Genomic DNA, 18,102 nt, shown 5'->3' with positions numbered 1-18,102 from the left:
TAAACCCTAAAATTGAATGGTATTAGGGTTTGGGAAAAATTAAGTCCATTTAAGCTTAATTTTAGTTCTAATTAAGATACTTTGAGCTTAAATTGGAGAAATTGGAAAAAAATAATAATCAAAAGGATTTAACTACGGGTAAATCCGAAACGATGGGAATTAATTTTCGTTGAATATCAATGTTGGGGATCTTCAAATTAATTCTAAAGTAACTAAATGATCAAATTGAAAAGTAAACTCTGCAATAAATCAAAATAGGACTTTGGGGAAATTTAAGCACAATTGATTAGTTGGCGACTATGTGGAGAATAATTAGGAGAGTATTAACTAAATTTCAAGATTTATCAAAAATCGTGGGATGGGGAGTTCGAAAGCAAAGCAAATTGATGGTGAGTGGTATTATACTTTTTAATGTTTGGATGTATTATATATTTATATCAGTTTGGTAAACTTGGAATGATCTGAAAATATGTTTTCTTGGATTATAATTATTATTCTTTTGTTTGGATGACTGTTTTCGCGAGTCTTGGTTTAGATGTATGTTTCTATTAGTTTGATTGGAAACTAGAAATTGTACCCTGGATATTGTTAGCATACTTCGTGGACGTTTGACTAGAATGGTCAATATATCTGACTAGGATTATCCACGTGTTTCATTATTTTATGTGATGAAATAATGGTAGGGATTGCATTGATGGAAAATGCGTTGAGCATGCAAGTTTTCTCAGTAAGATCTCTCGGTAACAAATGAATTTTTAGATCACTTTGCGGTAACAAATTATCCTCTCTCTGGTTTCGACGCTTCCAACACTCTTCCAAGTTCACCGGAACGATCTCTCGGTATAATCTCCTGTAACGACTCGACTCCCTAGGACTTAAGTTAGGTCATTACTAAATACATGCATGCATGGAATTTAAAATGACACTTTGTTATGGTGAAATAAATGTTAATTAAATTAAAGTAAGTTCAAAAGATTTTCATTAAATTCAAACATTAAAAACAACAGTAGGGTACCCATAAATCATAAATGATAATAAATAAGTTTGAAAACGATTCTTAATAGTAAGTTTTAAACATCAAAACTGAAAGTTAAGAAAAACATGAAAAGAAATCTAAATTTCATGAGCGGAAGCATAAAACTAGTCCCAATGGCTCGATCACGAATTTCGCTTGTCTGTCGTCGGTGCATCTCTATCTTTACCTGAAACAACAACATGAGAAAGAATGAGTATAAAATACTCAGTAAGTAACTCCACTATTGAGGTCAGGTTAGGCATCTATGTTCTCTAGATGCCTACCTCTGGTGGAACATATAAACTGTCCTAGTCTTCATGGGACACATACATACATGAAAAACTGAGTTCTATCCTACTATAGCTAAATATGCTCACTACCTCTGGTGAATCCTGAAGGAGACACAACAGCTGGTGAATCCCGAAGGAAACACAAACTAGTGAATCCCGAAGGAGACACAATATCTAGTGAATTCCAAAGGAAACAAAAACTGGTGAATCCCGAAGGAGACACAATATCTGGTGAATCCAGAAGGAGACACAATAACTGGTGAATCCCGAAGGAGACACAATAACTGGTGAATCCCGAAGGAGACACAATAACTACTGAATCTCGAAGGAGATACAATAATTGGTGAATCCCGAAGGAAACACAAACTTAGTGGGCATTCTAACTAATCAGTAAAATCACTATCATAGGCTCGACATCCTAATTATCACAATATGGTTCTATGACATACATATATGCCTCAACATCATGGCTCTACAACATACACACATGCCTCAATATCCACATATCACATACAACCTCATGAAATTAAATATCATCTCATGCTAGCATTCAAGTATCTATATGTACAAATACATCTTTCAGATCCTCAAGCAAGAACATACATCGGTTATACTAAACTATCAGTTCATTATGTTGTCATTCTACTATAAAATTCATCCATCATGCTAGCATACATCTAATGCCTAGCCCGTGGGCAATTCCAATAGTAAGGTTACTTACCTTGAATTCAAATTCAAATATTAATCCAAGCTAATGATCTCCAACCAAATAAGTCCTGAATTGAGTCCCCCAAGCGAAACTTAATCAATAGACACTCGCAGGATTTCGACTTCAAAATATCCTCTTAGCAGATTTTAAAACTCAATGGATGACGACTTACAACCTTCAAAATACTTAAAATTAAACCATTCTTTTAATCCAATAATCAATAAGTGGCCAACAACCAACAACAAGGATCACAACGCTTACCAAACTACTTGTCAAACAAACTCGAATCTGCTGGACAGCACGTTGTGCACTCTAAAGTACTCCAATCTTGGATCTAAATTCTATATATAATCTGCCTCAACCAAAAAGAAAACCAAAAATTAATGGGCAACCGAGAACCTTCTAAACTCAACCGCTCTTACCCAGAACTTACCGATATTTACCAATTTTCTGCAAAATGAAAAATGGTCTCTAGCTTGATGATCAATGCCTCAAAACTTTCAAATCTTGAATCAAAGTTTCACACTAAAGAAAGGTTACTAATTTAACCTAAAATCAAATGGGTGAATTTCACCTCCCAAATTATAAGGAAAAATAAGTCTTACCCAAGGTTTTTCTCAAGATTTCGACAAAGATCGGGCAATGGCGGCTGATGGCCCGTCGGCTCATGGCTACCATAGATAGGCAGCGGGTATTTCTATCAAACAACATAAATTGTTTAGATTAGCAGCTAGTAATGTGGGTCTTGCATGAGGAGGGTTTGCGAGAGTGAGAGAGAAGGGAAATTTCTAGTTTTACAGATTTTATTCAGCAGCGATTACGAACAAACTAGAGCTTCAAACAACGATCCAATCGTTCAAAATCAAATTCTATATGTCTCAAACAGATTGACCAAATTTGAGCACAATCCAACGGTTTAAACTCCGAAAATCCACAATTTTTTGGAAGCTGTCGCTGAAAAACCAAATTGCTTTCTCCCAATTTTTGGCCTCTTTTCACCCTCATTTAATTTCGAAAACAAATCTCCATTCTTTTATTTTTTCCAATTTTGAAAAGATAAATAAAATATTTTACCACAATATCTCTAAAATCTCCAAAGATTCTATTAAATTTATAAATCAATTAATTTTTCAAATTATCTTAATTTAGGCTTCAAAAACCAAAATTAAAGGGCATAAGATCAATCAATTTGATACAAATTAAATTCTTCCAAATATTTAAATCAATTCAAAACCACATGAAATTAGTTCTCTCTTTAAATTGTTTTTTAAGTTGGCTCTAACATCCAAAATCAAACGGAAGCAAAATTTAATATTTTCAAGATAATCAGTTCGAATATCTAATCGATTAAATTCAGTTTAACCAATAAAAGTTTTTCAATTATTTAAATTTAATCCCAATTTTCCAAATGAAAGGGAAATTTAGACTCGATAATTTTAGATAATTAACTTAAATTTTCCTGAAATTGGGGATGTTACATCTCCCTTCGCTCGCTTTCGCCTTCTAAGTAAAAGAAAACTATGAACAAGACTACTTCTCTCTAAAGGGAAAATTATCTAACTGAACGAACTCTTTCACTGAAGGTGGCCTTCAGTATTTATAGAATTTCAGGGTGAAAGGCTTATTCTCTCTTATGATTGCACTGATGGGATGGCATTAATTCTCTATCTGATGCGCCGAATATTTTTCACCAGAAAGTTGAGTGTACTTGCTACAATAGGTCGTTAACGGCTTGCTAACTTAATTCGAAATCGACCGTCATCAGCTTTCTGTCCCATCGTGACTTATTACGCTTTTCACCCAGATGCGCCCACCATGATGCGCTGGCTCTATGCTGCAACCTTCTTGAGCAGATATTCGCGAGCGCAAATGATCGCATCGCCTTTTGTCAATGCAATCTCTTCATGCGCTCAGACGTTAATTTCTTTGGATCGCATTTCCGCCTTGCGTCAACGCATTTTCTACCCAAAAATACATAAGTTAGTTGTTTTAATGCGATGGACGCATGTGATCGTAATGTTGTGAACTTAATACTTTTAGGCGCAATATTGTATAATTTTATCATTGCAATCCTACATTGTTTTATAACTTTGTGCTGTAATAACTTGCATTTCTACCCGTTATCAAGTATGTCGTCTAGCAGGAATTGTCGACATTTGCACATTCGACAGGTTATTTGGGGTACCGATTCATTGTGATTTGCTACGTAATTGGAGGATTATGTGTTCATGCCAACTTCTTCTCATTTATTAGATTGAATGTATATATTCGATGATCGTATATGCGGTGATATTTCTTTCCTAAAAATGTTCTGAAAGCAAATAATATTTTAGTTTGAACTTACCACTCACTAAGCACTCTCGCTCATGTTTTCCAAATGTTTTCTAAATGTCCCCTCTCTCCCGTTATCAGAAAGAGGGCAATGGATTATGCTTAGAACCAATCGACAGAGTGATTGCGAAAATCATCCCGTCTTGGCAGCTGTATTAAGAGGGTTCGACACATGGTAATAGTTTAATCTTATAATTGATAAACGATAATGTATTGTATAAAACATTTATAACTGAAATAACTCAATTATGATTTGTAATAGGAAAAGAAAAAAAAATCCTAGACAGTAAAAGTTCATAATATCTATAGTTCTCACACTCCCTTTCAGGCCAAAGTGGTGAGCTCGAGAGAGGTGTGACATAAAACACCTTAGAGGAACTCTGTTCGTAAGGTTTTGACTTGAAACATGAAAATAAACTCAAGGTGATGCTGGAAAATGACAGAAACGATAATGGAGAAGATGAGTTTGGCCAAAGAGTTTATTATCACGATCTGCAGGGCTTCCTCCTTTTATAAGCCCTAAAGTGGTTGGAGAAGACCAAATTCAAGTCTTGAATGATTTCCAGGAAAAATTGGAACTAAATAACTTATCGAATCGTGAAAATCAGAACTGCTTTTGACTGGTACGAAATCGAGAATTTTAAGGTCTAGTACTACGACCACATCAGACTACTGCAGGTGCATCAAATTAAAATCCTGCAGTAATTGCCAAAAACTGCTAAAAATTACCAAATTAGCTCCAAATCATTGAATATCATAGTTAAAGTCCAATTAGACCTTCAAGATCTAAATTTTTGAATTAAGCCAAAATTCAAGAGAAAACACATGCGATAGTTCATTTTTCCCAGTAAAAAGTGCATAAGAATGACTTAAAAACATGTAATTCGTAGCATGAATCAGTTATACTTGTGTCACTATAGCCTCCACTCAGGCCAAAAAAAAAAAAAAAAAAAAAAAAAAAAAAAAAAGCAGCTACTTCCAATGTTCCCTCTATGCCTATAGATGGTGTTTCTTTCCACTTTAAGGAGGGTGCCAGCCTGTGAAAGGATGTTGTTAAGCGCAAAATTATGGATGAGAACAAATTGTCTGACCGTAATTAAGAGTGTGTTGAGCTTATGGAGTTGATTCATGGTGTTGGACTTGAATGGACTATTTTGAACTTGGGACCCTACTTCCCAACTTGTTCATGAGTTTTATTGTGAACCTTTCCTCTGGTTTTGCATATTCAACTAGCCCAGATTACCAGAGGGTGCATATTAAGCAGCATCCATTTGTTTTCTCTACTGTTTTGATCATCAATTTCTACATCTAAACATGTCTGAGAATGTGAAGGAATAATGTCCTTCCCTCAGAGATTTAGTATTTGAACTGACTTGAGGAGCCTATTTCACATGGTCACAAAGGGTCAATTGCCTATAGTTGTTTTGAGCATCAAATATGCTCTTCTGCATAGGATTGGCATTTATAATGGGTGCCCCTCCTTTCATGAATCGAGCTTATCCAAGGCTTTTGCAACCTTACTTTATCAAATAGGGACTCAAGCTCAATTTAATTATGGTGTGTTTTTTATGAACCATATTAAAATGCATATTGGGTCCACAACCCTTAAATTGCACATTTGTTTTTCTCACCTTATTTGCGGTATTCTATTGTCCCAGAAGCCTGATCTTTTCTCCCATATAGAACTTGGTGGACCTTCTCCAATCTCTTCTTCATCAACCCAAAGCTTCTGCAGGGATATTATATTCCTTACCTGGACTACCACCACGACTCATCATCTTCATGGTTCAAGCAGAGCTTCAATTAAGTCTTCTTTTAGTAGCCATACCCTTCATCTGCAATCAAATGAATCTCGTGACCTTGAGTTCATGATGAACAGACATCAGTAGAGAAAGACTAAGGTTGATAAGGTTCTACAGATTATGCGGTCTATCTTGTCCAAGGATAGAAGAGCTTCTTCTTTCTAACAAATGAGTTTTTTTTTTTTTTTTTTTTTTTATATATACATATATAGCCAGAAAGGTGGAGTGTTTGATTGTGGTTGTCGTGTTTGACTCTGCATCTGATTTTGTTATTTGATATTTTGTTAAATCTAATCTTGTGTTTGGGTTGGTGCTACTCTGGACTTATGGTTTATGATTTGATTTACTCTGGAAGCCCTTGTTGTTTGGGCTTGTTTTGTGTTTTTGCCGATGATGTTATATTTTTTGTCAAGCCTTTATTTTAGAATTTTTTTTTTTTATGAATGGTTATTTGCTTTTGTTCTTCTTATAAATAAAAATATATAAGCCAAAGGAGGAGTTTGTTGGAGATTTGTTTAGTTGGCTTTATATTTTCTAAGGCGGTGATTTCTACAGATGTCTCAAATAAAGTCTTAACATCTGTCTGTAACATCAGAATATCTTCCAGCAAAATATTTTCCTTATCTAGAAATGTTCGAATGTAATATTTTTTCCGATATTTTCTTTTATTGAAGGGCGACTTTTTTATTCCAAATGGGGATTTGTTTCTTTCTTAGATTCAACTACTTAAAGAGAATTATACTGTCCATTTAGGTTAGCCATATATTTCATTAAGAAAGATGATTTTGTTGCAATGATCAATTTGTTTTTCATTTTGTTCTTGCTCCTTGATCATTATTCCCTTGTGCAAGTTCTTTATCCATTGAAGTGCAACACCTTGAAGTGCATCATGGTCTTATGGGGAGCTTCAGCCATTACTGCTAGAGAAGGAATTCGCAGTCTTAGAAGGAGCCTTAGACTCAACTTCGGAGAAAGAGTTCTCCATCTTAGAAGGATCCTAAGATTCATCAGTGAAGGGAGTTCGCTAACTTGAGGAAAGATATCATCGTTAGAGAAGTCTCACTCATCATCGAAAATCGAGGTGATCAACACTGATATTGTCAAGCTTAGGGAGAGCCTAGATACACTTGAGAGAGAATCTCACATCTAGAAGAAGCCTAAGTGATCAATGAGTTGAGCTCTATGTAAGTCACTATAGTGGTCGCATATTATAGATAAGTACTGAGTTGTAAATTGCTTAACTCTGTAACATTAGTATATTATCTTTCCTGGGTACATTGCCCCCCAGACATAGGTGGTTCATCACCAAACTGGGTTACCAACTTCTATGTGTCTTTACTTATTTACTTGCAGTTAGTATTTTTGTTGTTCAATTGTTGTAAATGCTTTCTATTTAACATTCATATATCAAGTGACAAGTCATCCTAGCACTTTTTCACAAAGAAAATTCGATCTCTTCTGATTCTCCTAGTCACATGCATGAGTTTATTGCTTTACTTAGAAATCCTTGGTGTATCATTTGCTGATGTTAGGGTGCCTATTGGTAGTAATATGACTGATTATAATGCTACTTCTGGTTCTGCTAATGATGAATCTGATTTACCTGATTCTAATGTGTATGTTGAAGAAAATGTTGTGGTTCATGTTACTTTTGAGTTGGAAAATGAGAATTCTTTAGCTGATCTCATTCACAAATTAGTTTCAAAGATGATTGCTTCTTTATCCACAATGCCAGTAATAAATGCTTCTAAAAATCTCACTGAGAATGTTAATCCTATTATTTCTCCTAAACCTATTCATATTGTTGAGGAAGGTGTTAATACTCCCCTTGAGACAAACCCTATGACTGCTCAAGAAAATGTAAATAATGATCTTGTTAATGACCCTTTGTCTGCTGAGAATGATGAGAAATTGAAGGATGTTGTCACTTATGATGTTGACCCTAAAATGTCTGATCAAAATCCAGAAAATCTTGAGCATTCTTCTAGCTCTGTCCATGTTTCTGATGAGGGCATTAATGACAATGTTCCTTTTGTTGAGCTCAAATTGAAGAAAAGTGAAAAGGTTTGCACGAGTGTTGTTGAATCTAATGTTGAGGCTTCGCATGAGACACTCGAAAATGCTTTTGAAAAGTCTTCTTCTGAGGAGGACTCTAACTAGGGTCTATAGAGCAACTTTTACAATGATGATTCTAGTACTGTTGGTGTCACTTATGCAACAACTAAAGGCAAGGGAAAGTAGGTTACTGGGTTTAATGTTCCTTATGTTCCATTGGATGGAGTGTCCTTCTATACTGAGGAGAGTGCCAGTCTATGGAAATATGTTGTGAAGAGAAATATTGTCGATGAAAAAGAATTGTCAAAACGTCTTCAGGAGTGACTAGACCTTAAGGAATTGTTGCTTGATGTCAGATTTAAGAAGAACCTTATTATCCCCAACTGGTTATAGAATTTGTGATGAACTTGACATCTGATTTTGCTAATCCAACAAGCCTTGACTTTCAAAGAGTCCATGTCATATGTAATTCTGTTGTTATATCTCCTGCTATTATAAATCAGTTTCTTCATAGAAATATGCCAAAGGATGTGACTAAACAATGCCCTTCTTTAAAGGATCTTGTATTTGAATTAACAGGGTGTACTCAATCTTCTTAGCTTAGAATGGGTCAATTTCCCACAATAGTACTCAGTGTTAAATGTGCACTCCTCCATAAGATAGACATTTCTAGTTAGTGTCCTTCTTCCTACAAGTCTAATCTCTCAGTCTCTCTCGCTACTTTGATCTATCAGATTGGTACTAGGTCTCCATTCAACTATGGTGCATTTATGTTGATTCAAATTAAGCGGTTGGGCCTAAAGCCTTTCGTTTGCCTATTTGCTACCCGAGGTTAATTTGTGGGATTCTTCTTTCTAAAAAACCTGATCTGATCGCTCCTACAAAACCCTTTGACTCTCCTCCAAATCTGTTTGTTATTCATCACACGCTTCTACAGGGACACCATGTTCCTGACATTGATGTTGCCACCTCGACTCAGCATATTGATGGGTCTGGCAAAGTTTTAATTGAGTCTTCCTTTCATTGAGCCAGAAATTGGGAGAGTTTGATGTTGCACACTAAAGTTTTTTTTGGGTCGTTTTATGTAGCTGCTTTTGTTTTTTATGGAATAGGTACTTTGTTGGTTGGCTCTTGTGGTTTTGTTCTGGAAGAACTTTTTTTTTATTTTTTATTATGTGTTGTGTTGTTGGTTTTTTTCTTCTTATCAAGACTTTATTTCATTCGTCTTGATCTTTATTATTGAATGGTTGTTTTGTTTCTTATTCTGCCTTTAAAAAGATTAAAAGTCAAAGGAGCAGTTTGTTAAATATTTGATTAGTTGGCTTTATAATTTTCTAAGGCAGTGGTTTCTCGCGTTGTCTCAAATAAAGTCTTAACATATGTTTCAAACAACAGTTTATTTTCCTGCACAATATTTTCCTTATCTGAAAATATCCGACTGTAATTTTCAGTTCAATATTTTTCTTTATTAAGGAGCGACTTATCTTTTCCAAATAGGAACTTGTTTCCTTTCTTGGATTCAATTATTTAAGGAGATTTATGTTGAATATTTAGAGATGCTGCTTTTCTAATTAAGCAAGACGTATTATGTTCCATGGCCATTGTTGTGTAACGTTGTGTTCTTGCTTGTTGCTCACTATTACAATGTACAAGTTCTTTATCCGTTGAAGTGTGACACTTTGAAGAAAATCAGGATCTTAGGGGGAGCCTAGTCATTGCTACCAGAGAAGAAGTTCTCCATCTTAGGGGGATCCTAAGAATCATTAGTGAAGGGAGTTCGCTGACTAAGGGGAAGATATCTCAATGAGAGGATTCTCACACACTATTGGAAGCTGACATATCTAACACTAATTACTACAAGAATTTTGGGCTTTAATGTTGGTTGAAAAAAAGTGAAATCGGATGTATAATGTCAGTTTTATTTTTTATTTTTAAAAGCAGATCTTTAATGTTGATTTTAAACCGACATTGTAGGGTACCTTTAATGACGGTTTTAAACCGACATTAAAGACCCGCTTTACTTTTTCCTCTAACTTTCTATTTTCCCCCTATTTTTTTTCATTTCCCTCTTTCTTTCTCAAAATCTTCTTCCTTCTCTTCGCTTTCAACATTCTCACTTTCTGTATTTACTCCATTTCTCACTCCAAAACCTCTCCTCCCACTTCTCCTCAACGGAATCTCACTTCTGAAAAACACTTCCCCTTCCCGAAAAACCCACATTCTTCCAAGCCCTGGCCTATCTTGCCTTCTTATCTCCCTTGGTCTCACTCCCCTGTCCCTCCCCGTTCTTGTGAGGCCTATTTCGGCAATGGCTTCACCCACCGTGTAGATCTTTTCAAGCCTAAACTCGTCGGATGGTTCCAGTGCTGGTATAGTGAAACTCTCAAGAACCGCAGCTGAGGTCAAGGATCGAAAGAACCGTTTAAGCTCTATTTTCAGCACCGTCGAAGCCAAGGTTTGTCTGATTCGTTCATGTTTTTCATTTCTCTCTTAGATCTGTCCATGAAATCTGCTCAAGCTCCGTGTCAATACATTTAAACATGTTTTTTAGGTCTGGTTTGTCTGGTTTGTCTGATTTGTTCATTGTTCAAGCTTCATTCTAGCTTTTTTTTTCGTTCCAGTGTCGTCGTAGCTGAGGTCCGTTCAAAGTTTATTTTAGGTCTGTCAAAACAACTATTTTTAATGGGTTGTTTGGATCTTAAAGAGTTTAGCTATATTGTTTAGATATGAGTGGAAGCCTCTTAGGTTTACTCTCGTTTTCAATCCAAGTCATTTGTTGTTCAAAAGGTGAAATATTCTTTTAATATTTATTTGGCATTTAGTAATTTGAAGTTATTTCAATCTTTTAGTTTTTATTTCAATGATTATGTTTCTTTTTTGTGAAATTATAAATTGGAAAACATTTTTTCTTCATGAAGAGTCAAACCATAAACTAAGGTTTTTTTTTATTCAGTTTCATTTTCGTAAGGCACTGCATAGTCTTGTCACAGGGAAACTTATCTTCCTTTTTTAAAAAAAAAAAAAAATTATGAAGAAGATGACAATGCTAAAGTTAGAAGGATAAAACTAGAAACTAACTCGGACAAGAATAAAAAGATGAAGTTATGAACAGCGAGAATTTTATCATTTTTTTATTTTCTACATAACTTCAGCATATTTTAGTTTATTTTCATTATCTACATTAATATTTTTTCATTTGCATCGTCTGGAAGTCATTGAAGAAAAGGCTGGCAATCAACATAGAAAGATAGGGAGATTGAGGAAGTAGAGAGAAATTCTAATGTAAAGTCATCAAGAAATTCATGGATATTGACGTCTCCAAGCCATTGCTTCAGGTACTCCACACCACAATCTTGTTGCAAAATCTTACGGAGAAAGCAAAATTAAGCCAGGGTATATATTTTGGTAGATAAAGGAAGTCCAAGATGAAAAAGGGAAAAAAAGGGCAAAAGAGGAGTTTTGTTTAGAGTCTCCTAAGCTAATCTCTCCATTGAATGGTTCTTATACATGCATTATATAATATGTAAGTGCCAAGAATTTTAGCGATAGAATATCTATTATACTTAATTGAAACAAAATGATATGCTTACAAGATCAAACACTACAAGAATTTCGGACTTTACGTCTTTGTTTTTCAACTGTCACTCAGTTTGTATCTTCTATTATTTCTTCTATTGTTTACTAAATTTCTCTACTAGTTTTTCAATTCAAACTTGCTCTTATCTGACTCTCATTTTGTTGGCTTATATGTTTTTATATTAGAACCATTCTTAGTTAGCTCTTTGGATATATGTAAACACAGAAGAGAAAATAGGTGTTTATGTAAATGTCTTGTTGTGTATACTCTGATCTTATGTCTTTTCCTATTCATTTGCTTGTTCTGTTGCTGTTTTAACCTTTTTTGGTGGCATTTGAAGAAGCAATATCATTTTCTTCATTGGTGGTGTAGTTTTTTTTTCTCATGGTTACATTTCGGTTTATGGAAGGGGGGCCAACTTTAATAAAAGATTCTAATGGATAATATGCAATAACAATTCAAACCTTCATGTTGATTGAAGTTGCCTCACATTTGTATTCTTTCAATCTCTTCCTCTATCATATACTTTTAATGATGTTGTTTGTGTGTTTTTAGGTGTTTGGAAGGGGTGGGGAGGAGATGGATTTCTTGCAACAACAAAGAATTCACGTAAAAATTGTTCCTGGTAAGTGCATTTTTTAATGCTTGCAGTTTTAAACACAATTTCTAAGTGTTTTCAAGTGACTCTAATGATATGGAAATTCCTGTTTGAGAAGTTATAGTGTGCTTATTTCTCTTTGGACCATATTGGATTAGAATGTAACACCCATTTATGACTCATGGGTACTATTTATTTGTAGTTTAGATTTGATTCAAGGTGCTTGATTTTGTGGATTGCATTATGGTAGTTTGTGGGTTATTCATGCACTATGGTAGTTTTTGTTACAACTTTTGAGATTTGAAGTACATTGTGAGCTAAATTTGCTTAATCAGTATGTGTTCTTGAATATTCATCTTTTGGAAATTCTGATAGTTCTGTTGAGAATAAGTGGTTGTGAAATATTTTTGAGAGTGTGTTTCTTTGAACAGGTTCAAGGTAAATTTTTGGTTTTGTTGTGGTAGCATCATTATGCTGTCGAAAATTTTGAAAAAGAAGATTATTGAAAAAGGAGTAAAGATTTTGAAAAAGAAGATTCTCTCATTTATTCAACTATTGAGTTTTCTTGTTTTGCAGGTGCAACCAGGAGTAAAAATTTGGTATCGCAGCCTCTTTATGCTTTTTCTTGGGGAACTCTAGATCCAACACGTTCACTACAAGAATTTTGCCTTATGCACATTCCCAATAAACACAGTTAGTTGAATTTGTCACCAAAAACCTTCCCCGAATTCTGATCATATTTTCACTTTCAATCCTTTGTCTTAAACCTTTTTTGTTTGTGATCCTTTGAACAACAGTGGTCAGACAAAGATGCCTATAACTAGACACTACTGAAGCTGGAGGGGTCTGTTCAAGAAGAATTATGAAGGGATCCATACTTACCAAGTGGAGAGGGATAGTAAACTCATAATGTTTGTAAAATCATAATGTTTGTATTACTTGTAATTTGTGTTTTCAAGGCCTGAATTATTGTACGGTCTTTTAAATTATAATTTTATAGCAGAGTTTGTGGATTAATTGTAATAGATTTACAATCCATACATGAATAATATGTCATAGCCACAACGTTCGATGATGATGTGTCATGTTATACTTTTTGACCAAAAAAAAGGATTCAACAACGAAATTTTAAAAAAAAAACGGATATATTCGGGCTTCAATGTCGGTTAAGAATTAAAAAAAAACACAGGCTTTAATGTTGGTTGATACCGACATTAAAGACCTTTAATGTCTATTGGAAATTTCACTGAAGGTCTTTAATGTCAGTTGGAAATTTCACTGAAGGTCTTTAATGTCGGTTGCAATTGACATTGAAGGTTGTGCTATTGAAACTCAAACCGACATTAAAGGTAACCAACATTAAAGGGCTTTAATAACACTATCTTTAATGTCGGTTGTCAACCGACATTAAAGCCTGAATTTCTTCTAGTGAATATTATCAAACTTAGGGAAAGCCTAAATACACTTGAAAGGGAGTCTCACATTTGAGGGGAGCCTAGGTAGTTAGTGAGTTGAGCTCTACCTGAGTCACTATAGTGATCGTGTATTACAGACAAGTACTAAGTTGTAAACTATTTAATTCTTTAATATTAGTAGATTATCTTTCTTGGGCATACTGCCTTCAGGACATAGGTAAATTATCATCGAATTGGGTTACCAACTTTTGTCTGTCTTTACTTGTTTACTTGTTGTTAATATTTTTGTTGTTACAATACTTGTCAGTGTTTTCTGTTTAACATCTATATTTCAAGTAAGGACTCATCCTATTGCTTTTTCAAAATCGGTCCAAGTCTATCATTGATAGACACTAATAGATCTATCAGCATCTATCAGTGATAGAAACTGATAGAAGTCTATTATTAATACTATAGTTTGGCATTTTTCCTATATGTGAACATTTCTGTAAATAGTTTGATTTTTTTCCCATCGGTGAAAATTTCTCTTTTTTCTTTCTATTTAATTTTAGTGTATTTTAATTTTATTTATTTTCAATTCTCAATTTAAAATTTTTCCCCTTACTTTTTATATTATTATTCTATATTTTTTTTTATAGAGAAGAAACCAACTAGGTCCTTATAATAACAGAGCTGCAAACTCATTTCTTATATGAACAAACCATAAACTAAAAGGTAAAAGTACTAAAATAAGATGGAAACTTGATAGGAGACACAATTTGATAGCCTTTTTTAGTTTCCTTTACTCTTTCATGCTAATAAGCCCTATATTTCATCAACTAATATACATCATTAAATTTTACGTACATAATATATTAAAAAAGTATTAATGACAACAATAGGAGATGCTTTCAATGAAATCTTGTTCAAAAAGAAAACTTCAAATAAGAAAAAAGCCTTCATTTCAATCAAAATATTCATTGAATTTACTAATATTACTTCCGATATATGGGATAGGAATTTAAACCATACAATTACTAAAAGCTAATAAGTACAAATTAAAACAAAAAACAAAAAATAGTGGTTGAATCATTAAAGAGATTGATCACTTCTACATAAACCTTAGCCAGTTAAGGTATCATCGATCAATCAGAAATGTCTGAAATATTTATAGCAAAGAAACCAAAAAACAATCAAATCAAATGGGCACAAAGAAGAAACAAAAAGCTTTGGATTGAAAGATATTGAAGTGATCCTCCCATAAGTCTTCGTTATTCTACATATGTTTTGAAAGGTCCTCTTGAAGAAGCTCGTTCATTATTGGCTCAATGAGTTCATCTCTGATCTCTTGACTTCTGTTTTCTTCATTATCCTCAGTCTCTTGCATGATTCAATGAACATCCTGCAAATCAATCATGAAAATTGAGAACCCAAAATTTATATGTAAAATTTCAAATATAAATGTACAACAACATAGTCTTTTTATAGGTTCCATTTCATAACTACTTAGATCCCGTTTGGTAACTATTTTGTTTTTTAAAATTAAGTCTATCGATATTACTTCTACATTCAAATTTATAATTCCTTTGTTATCTACTTCTCATCAATTGTTTAAAAAATCAAGCCAAAGTTTGAGAACTAAAAAAATTAGCTTTTAAAAAGTTGTTTTTTTAAAAAAAAATTGACTAAAAATTCAACCATTGTATTTAAGAAAGATGCAAATCATTTTAAGAAATGTGGATGAAATAAGCTTAGATTTCAAAAACAAAAACAAAAAATCAAATGGTTATCAAACGAGGTTTTAATTTTTTTTGTTTTTTAAAATTAAGCTTATAAATACTAGTTCCACCTATTAATTTCATAGTTTTGTTATTTATTGTTCATGAAGATGTTTAGAAACTCAAGTCAAGTTTTCAAAACTAAAAGAATAGTCTTCGAAGACTTTGCTTTGCTTTTTTTAAAATTTAGTTTGCTAATAATTTAAGTGTTTAGTTAAGAATAATGAAAATCATAATAAAAAATATATATATATTTGGATGCATCCATCTCAAACGTAGTAAACTTTTCTTTTTTAAGAAAATTAGATATTAAAAAAAAATCTTAATAATTAGAGGGCATATATGATAACTGTAGCCTAGGCTCCACCCAAATATTATTAAACTATATAATAAAAAAGTGGTAAGAAAATAAATACAATTTTCAAAAATTGAAAACAAAAACCGAAGTGACAAAACATTAACGTTTAACGTTTAAGTATACATAGAGCATGAGTTTGAAAGCATTGAAATGGAAAGAAAAAGTTATTAGGGTTTGGAAAAGAGACTTACTTCCAAGGCACATCCCCAACCAGCATCCAATCACCATCTCTATCTTCATAAGTGACAGTATATTCAGAGCCACCAATTGAACTCCCAAACAGCTTCTCCATTGCTCGAACAAGATCCCCATATCCCTTAACCATTCCCAAATCAACTTTCCTCAGAAAAGGTGTCCCTTCAAAGCTCACTTTCACATACATCTGTTTCTTCATCCCCATTATTATTCCTTCACTTTTATCACATTCTCCCTTTCCCTTAAAGCTGTTCCTCTGCCGGAACGAGCACACCGGCGGCCACCCCACCACCTGCTTCCTCCGTCCCTCGTCTTCACTGTCTCCGTGACTCTTATCTTCCACTTCCACCTCAGAGAAAACCCTTTTCTTCTCATTGTTCTTACTCGCCGAAATTAGACCGCCACCGCCGGGAAGTCCTAGCCGGAGCTCGGTGATTTCGAGGCCTAATCCCACAGCTTCCATCTGGGTCTTCCTTGGATTTGGATTTGGTGTAGTGAATATTATGAAATGTGATGGTGATGATGATAATGTTTTTGTAGGAAAATGAGAAGGGAAGTTATTTATTTATACATATGGAAGAAAATGGGGAATTTGTGGAGAGGACAGAGAGGAAACAATGGAAGGTTTTGTAGGGTATAGATGCTTAGAGGAATGTGGGACAGATCGCAGGGCTGATAATTGTTTGAGATTTTGGTGGGATTTGATCACTGCCGTTTGATTAATTGTCTTGCTTTTTTTGAGCAAAGGCCATGTGATTTTGCCTTATTGTGTTGGTATTGTCACACGGTTTACTGTTTCTTTAAAATATATTATATATTATGAACATTTCTGTATGTTGCTCTCTTGTTTGTGTTTGTGTTTGGTTTAGAATAATGGACCCTCTTGACAGAGAGGATGAGTTCCTCTTGATCTGTCAAGAACAGAAACTCCCATCACATCAAAATTTTATATCTTCAGTACTTCATATCTCATGACAGATCATGAGAAACCTCCCTATCTTTTCTTAGATATCTAAGAGTTTGTTTGGTATGCAATTTGAAAATAAGGGATTCAAAGAAAACGAAATTCTATTTCATATTTTCATATACATATGTGGTAGTAGATTCAAAACTTAAATTCTAATTTAAATAATTTTTCAAAATGTATTTAAAAATATATTTAATTATTCATTACATACTAATTAATTTATGAACATTTTTGTATAATTATTATTTTGTAATGTTATATAATATAGATATAATATGTAATATAGTACATGTTTTAGTTTAACAAAAATAACGGAGTCTATAACATGAAATAGCATATATGTTATTGTTTTTATCATTTTTAATATAATTTTGTATTTTAAAATCTTGAATTCAAAATCTGGATACATTGAGAATATAAAAAAAATTATTTTTAGAATTTGTACCGTTCGGATCACAAAATCCAAAAACAATTTCAAAAACAGAATTCAAACTACCAACCAAACACATATTACCTGAACTTAGTAAATCTGTAAACATAAAACACAATTTGAGTTCCTTACAAAATAAGCCCTAAGTTATTTTTTTAATTGTTTTATCATATAATCTAATATAGTATCAGAGTCCATAAAATCAAATGAAATTCTGTGCAAATAAAATAAAATTCGACCTAAAGAGACACCAATTTGAGACGACATATTGAGGATCTGGAAACACTTTACATTTATAAAACACGAATCTGATTCGTACGGATTCTTCCTCCAACTAAATAAGAGATCTTGGCAGAATTGCCACATATGAAATTGAGCACAATTTTGCAAAGAAATAGCCCACTTGTTTTTCGAGAAGAGATGGAAAACATGCTCAATCTCATTTGATTGAATAGTTGACCCAGCTCCTTGTTGTTTGAAGAAACCCTCCATTTCAATTGGCATTTTTTCACGAAAAGCAAACATGGGATAACAAATCCAGTCTTTCACTAAGATTTCGAATAACTGTTCCGAATTCAAGTTGATTCGACTACTCTTCTTCAA

General features: G+C 33.6%; 1 protein-coding gene across 1 annotated transcript; it reads right to left on the bottom strand.

Moving 5' to 3' along the window:
* Positions 1 to 14,829: 14,829 nt before the first annotated feature.
* LOC120090290 (auxin-induced protein AUX22-like) lies at positions 14,830 to 16,702 on the bottom strand. The gene is made up of 2 exons (XM_039047867.2): positions 16,099 to 16,702; positions 14,830 to 15,173 (listed from the first exon to the last, which is right to left on the bottom strand). Exons 1-2 carry the CDS (start codon positions 16,563 to 16,565, stop codon positions 15,089 to 15,091), a joined length of 552 nt encoding a protein of 183 aa, XP_038903795.2. The 5' UTR covers positions 16,566 to 16,702; the 3' UTR covers positions 14,830 to 15,088.
* Between the last annotated feature and the right edge of the window lie 1,400 nt (positions 16,703 to 18,102).

Source organism: Benincasa hispida, chromosome 1, assembly GCF_027475165.1.
Source record: "Benincasa hispida cultivar pf3 chromosome 1, pf3_genome.v1.1, whole genome shotgun sequence".
Lineage (NCBI taxonomy): Eukaryota > Viridiplantae > Streptophyta > Magnoliopsida > Cucurbitales > Cucurbitaceae > Benincasa > Benincasa hispida.
This window is presented reverse-complemented; position numbering and strand designations above follow the sequence as displayed.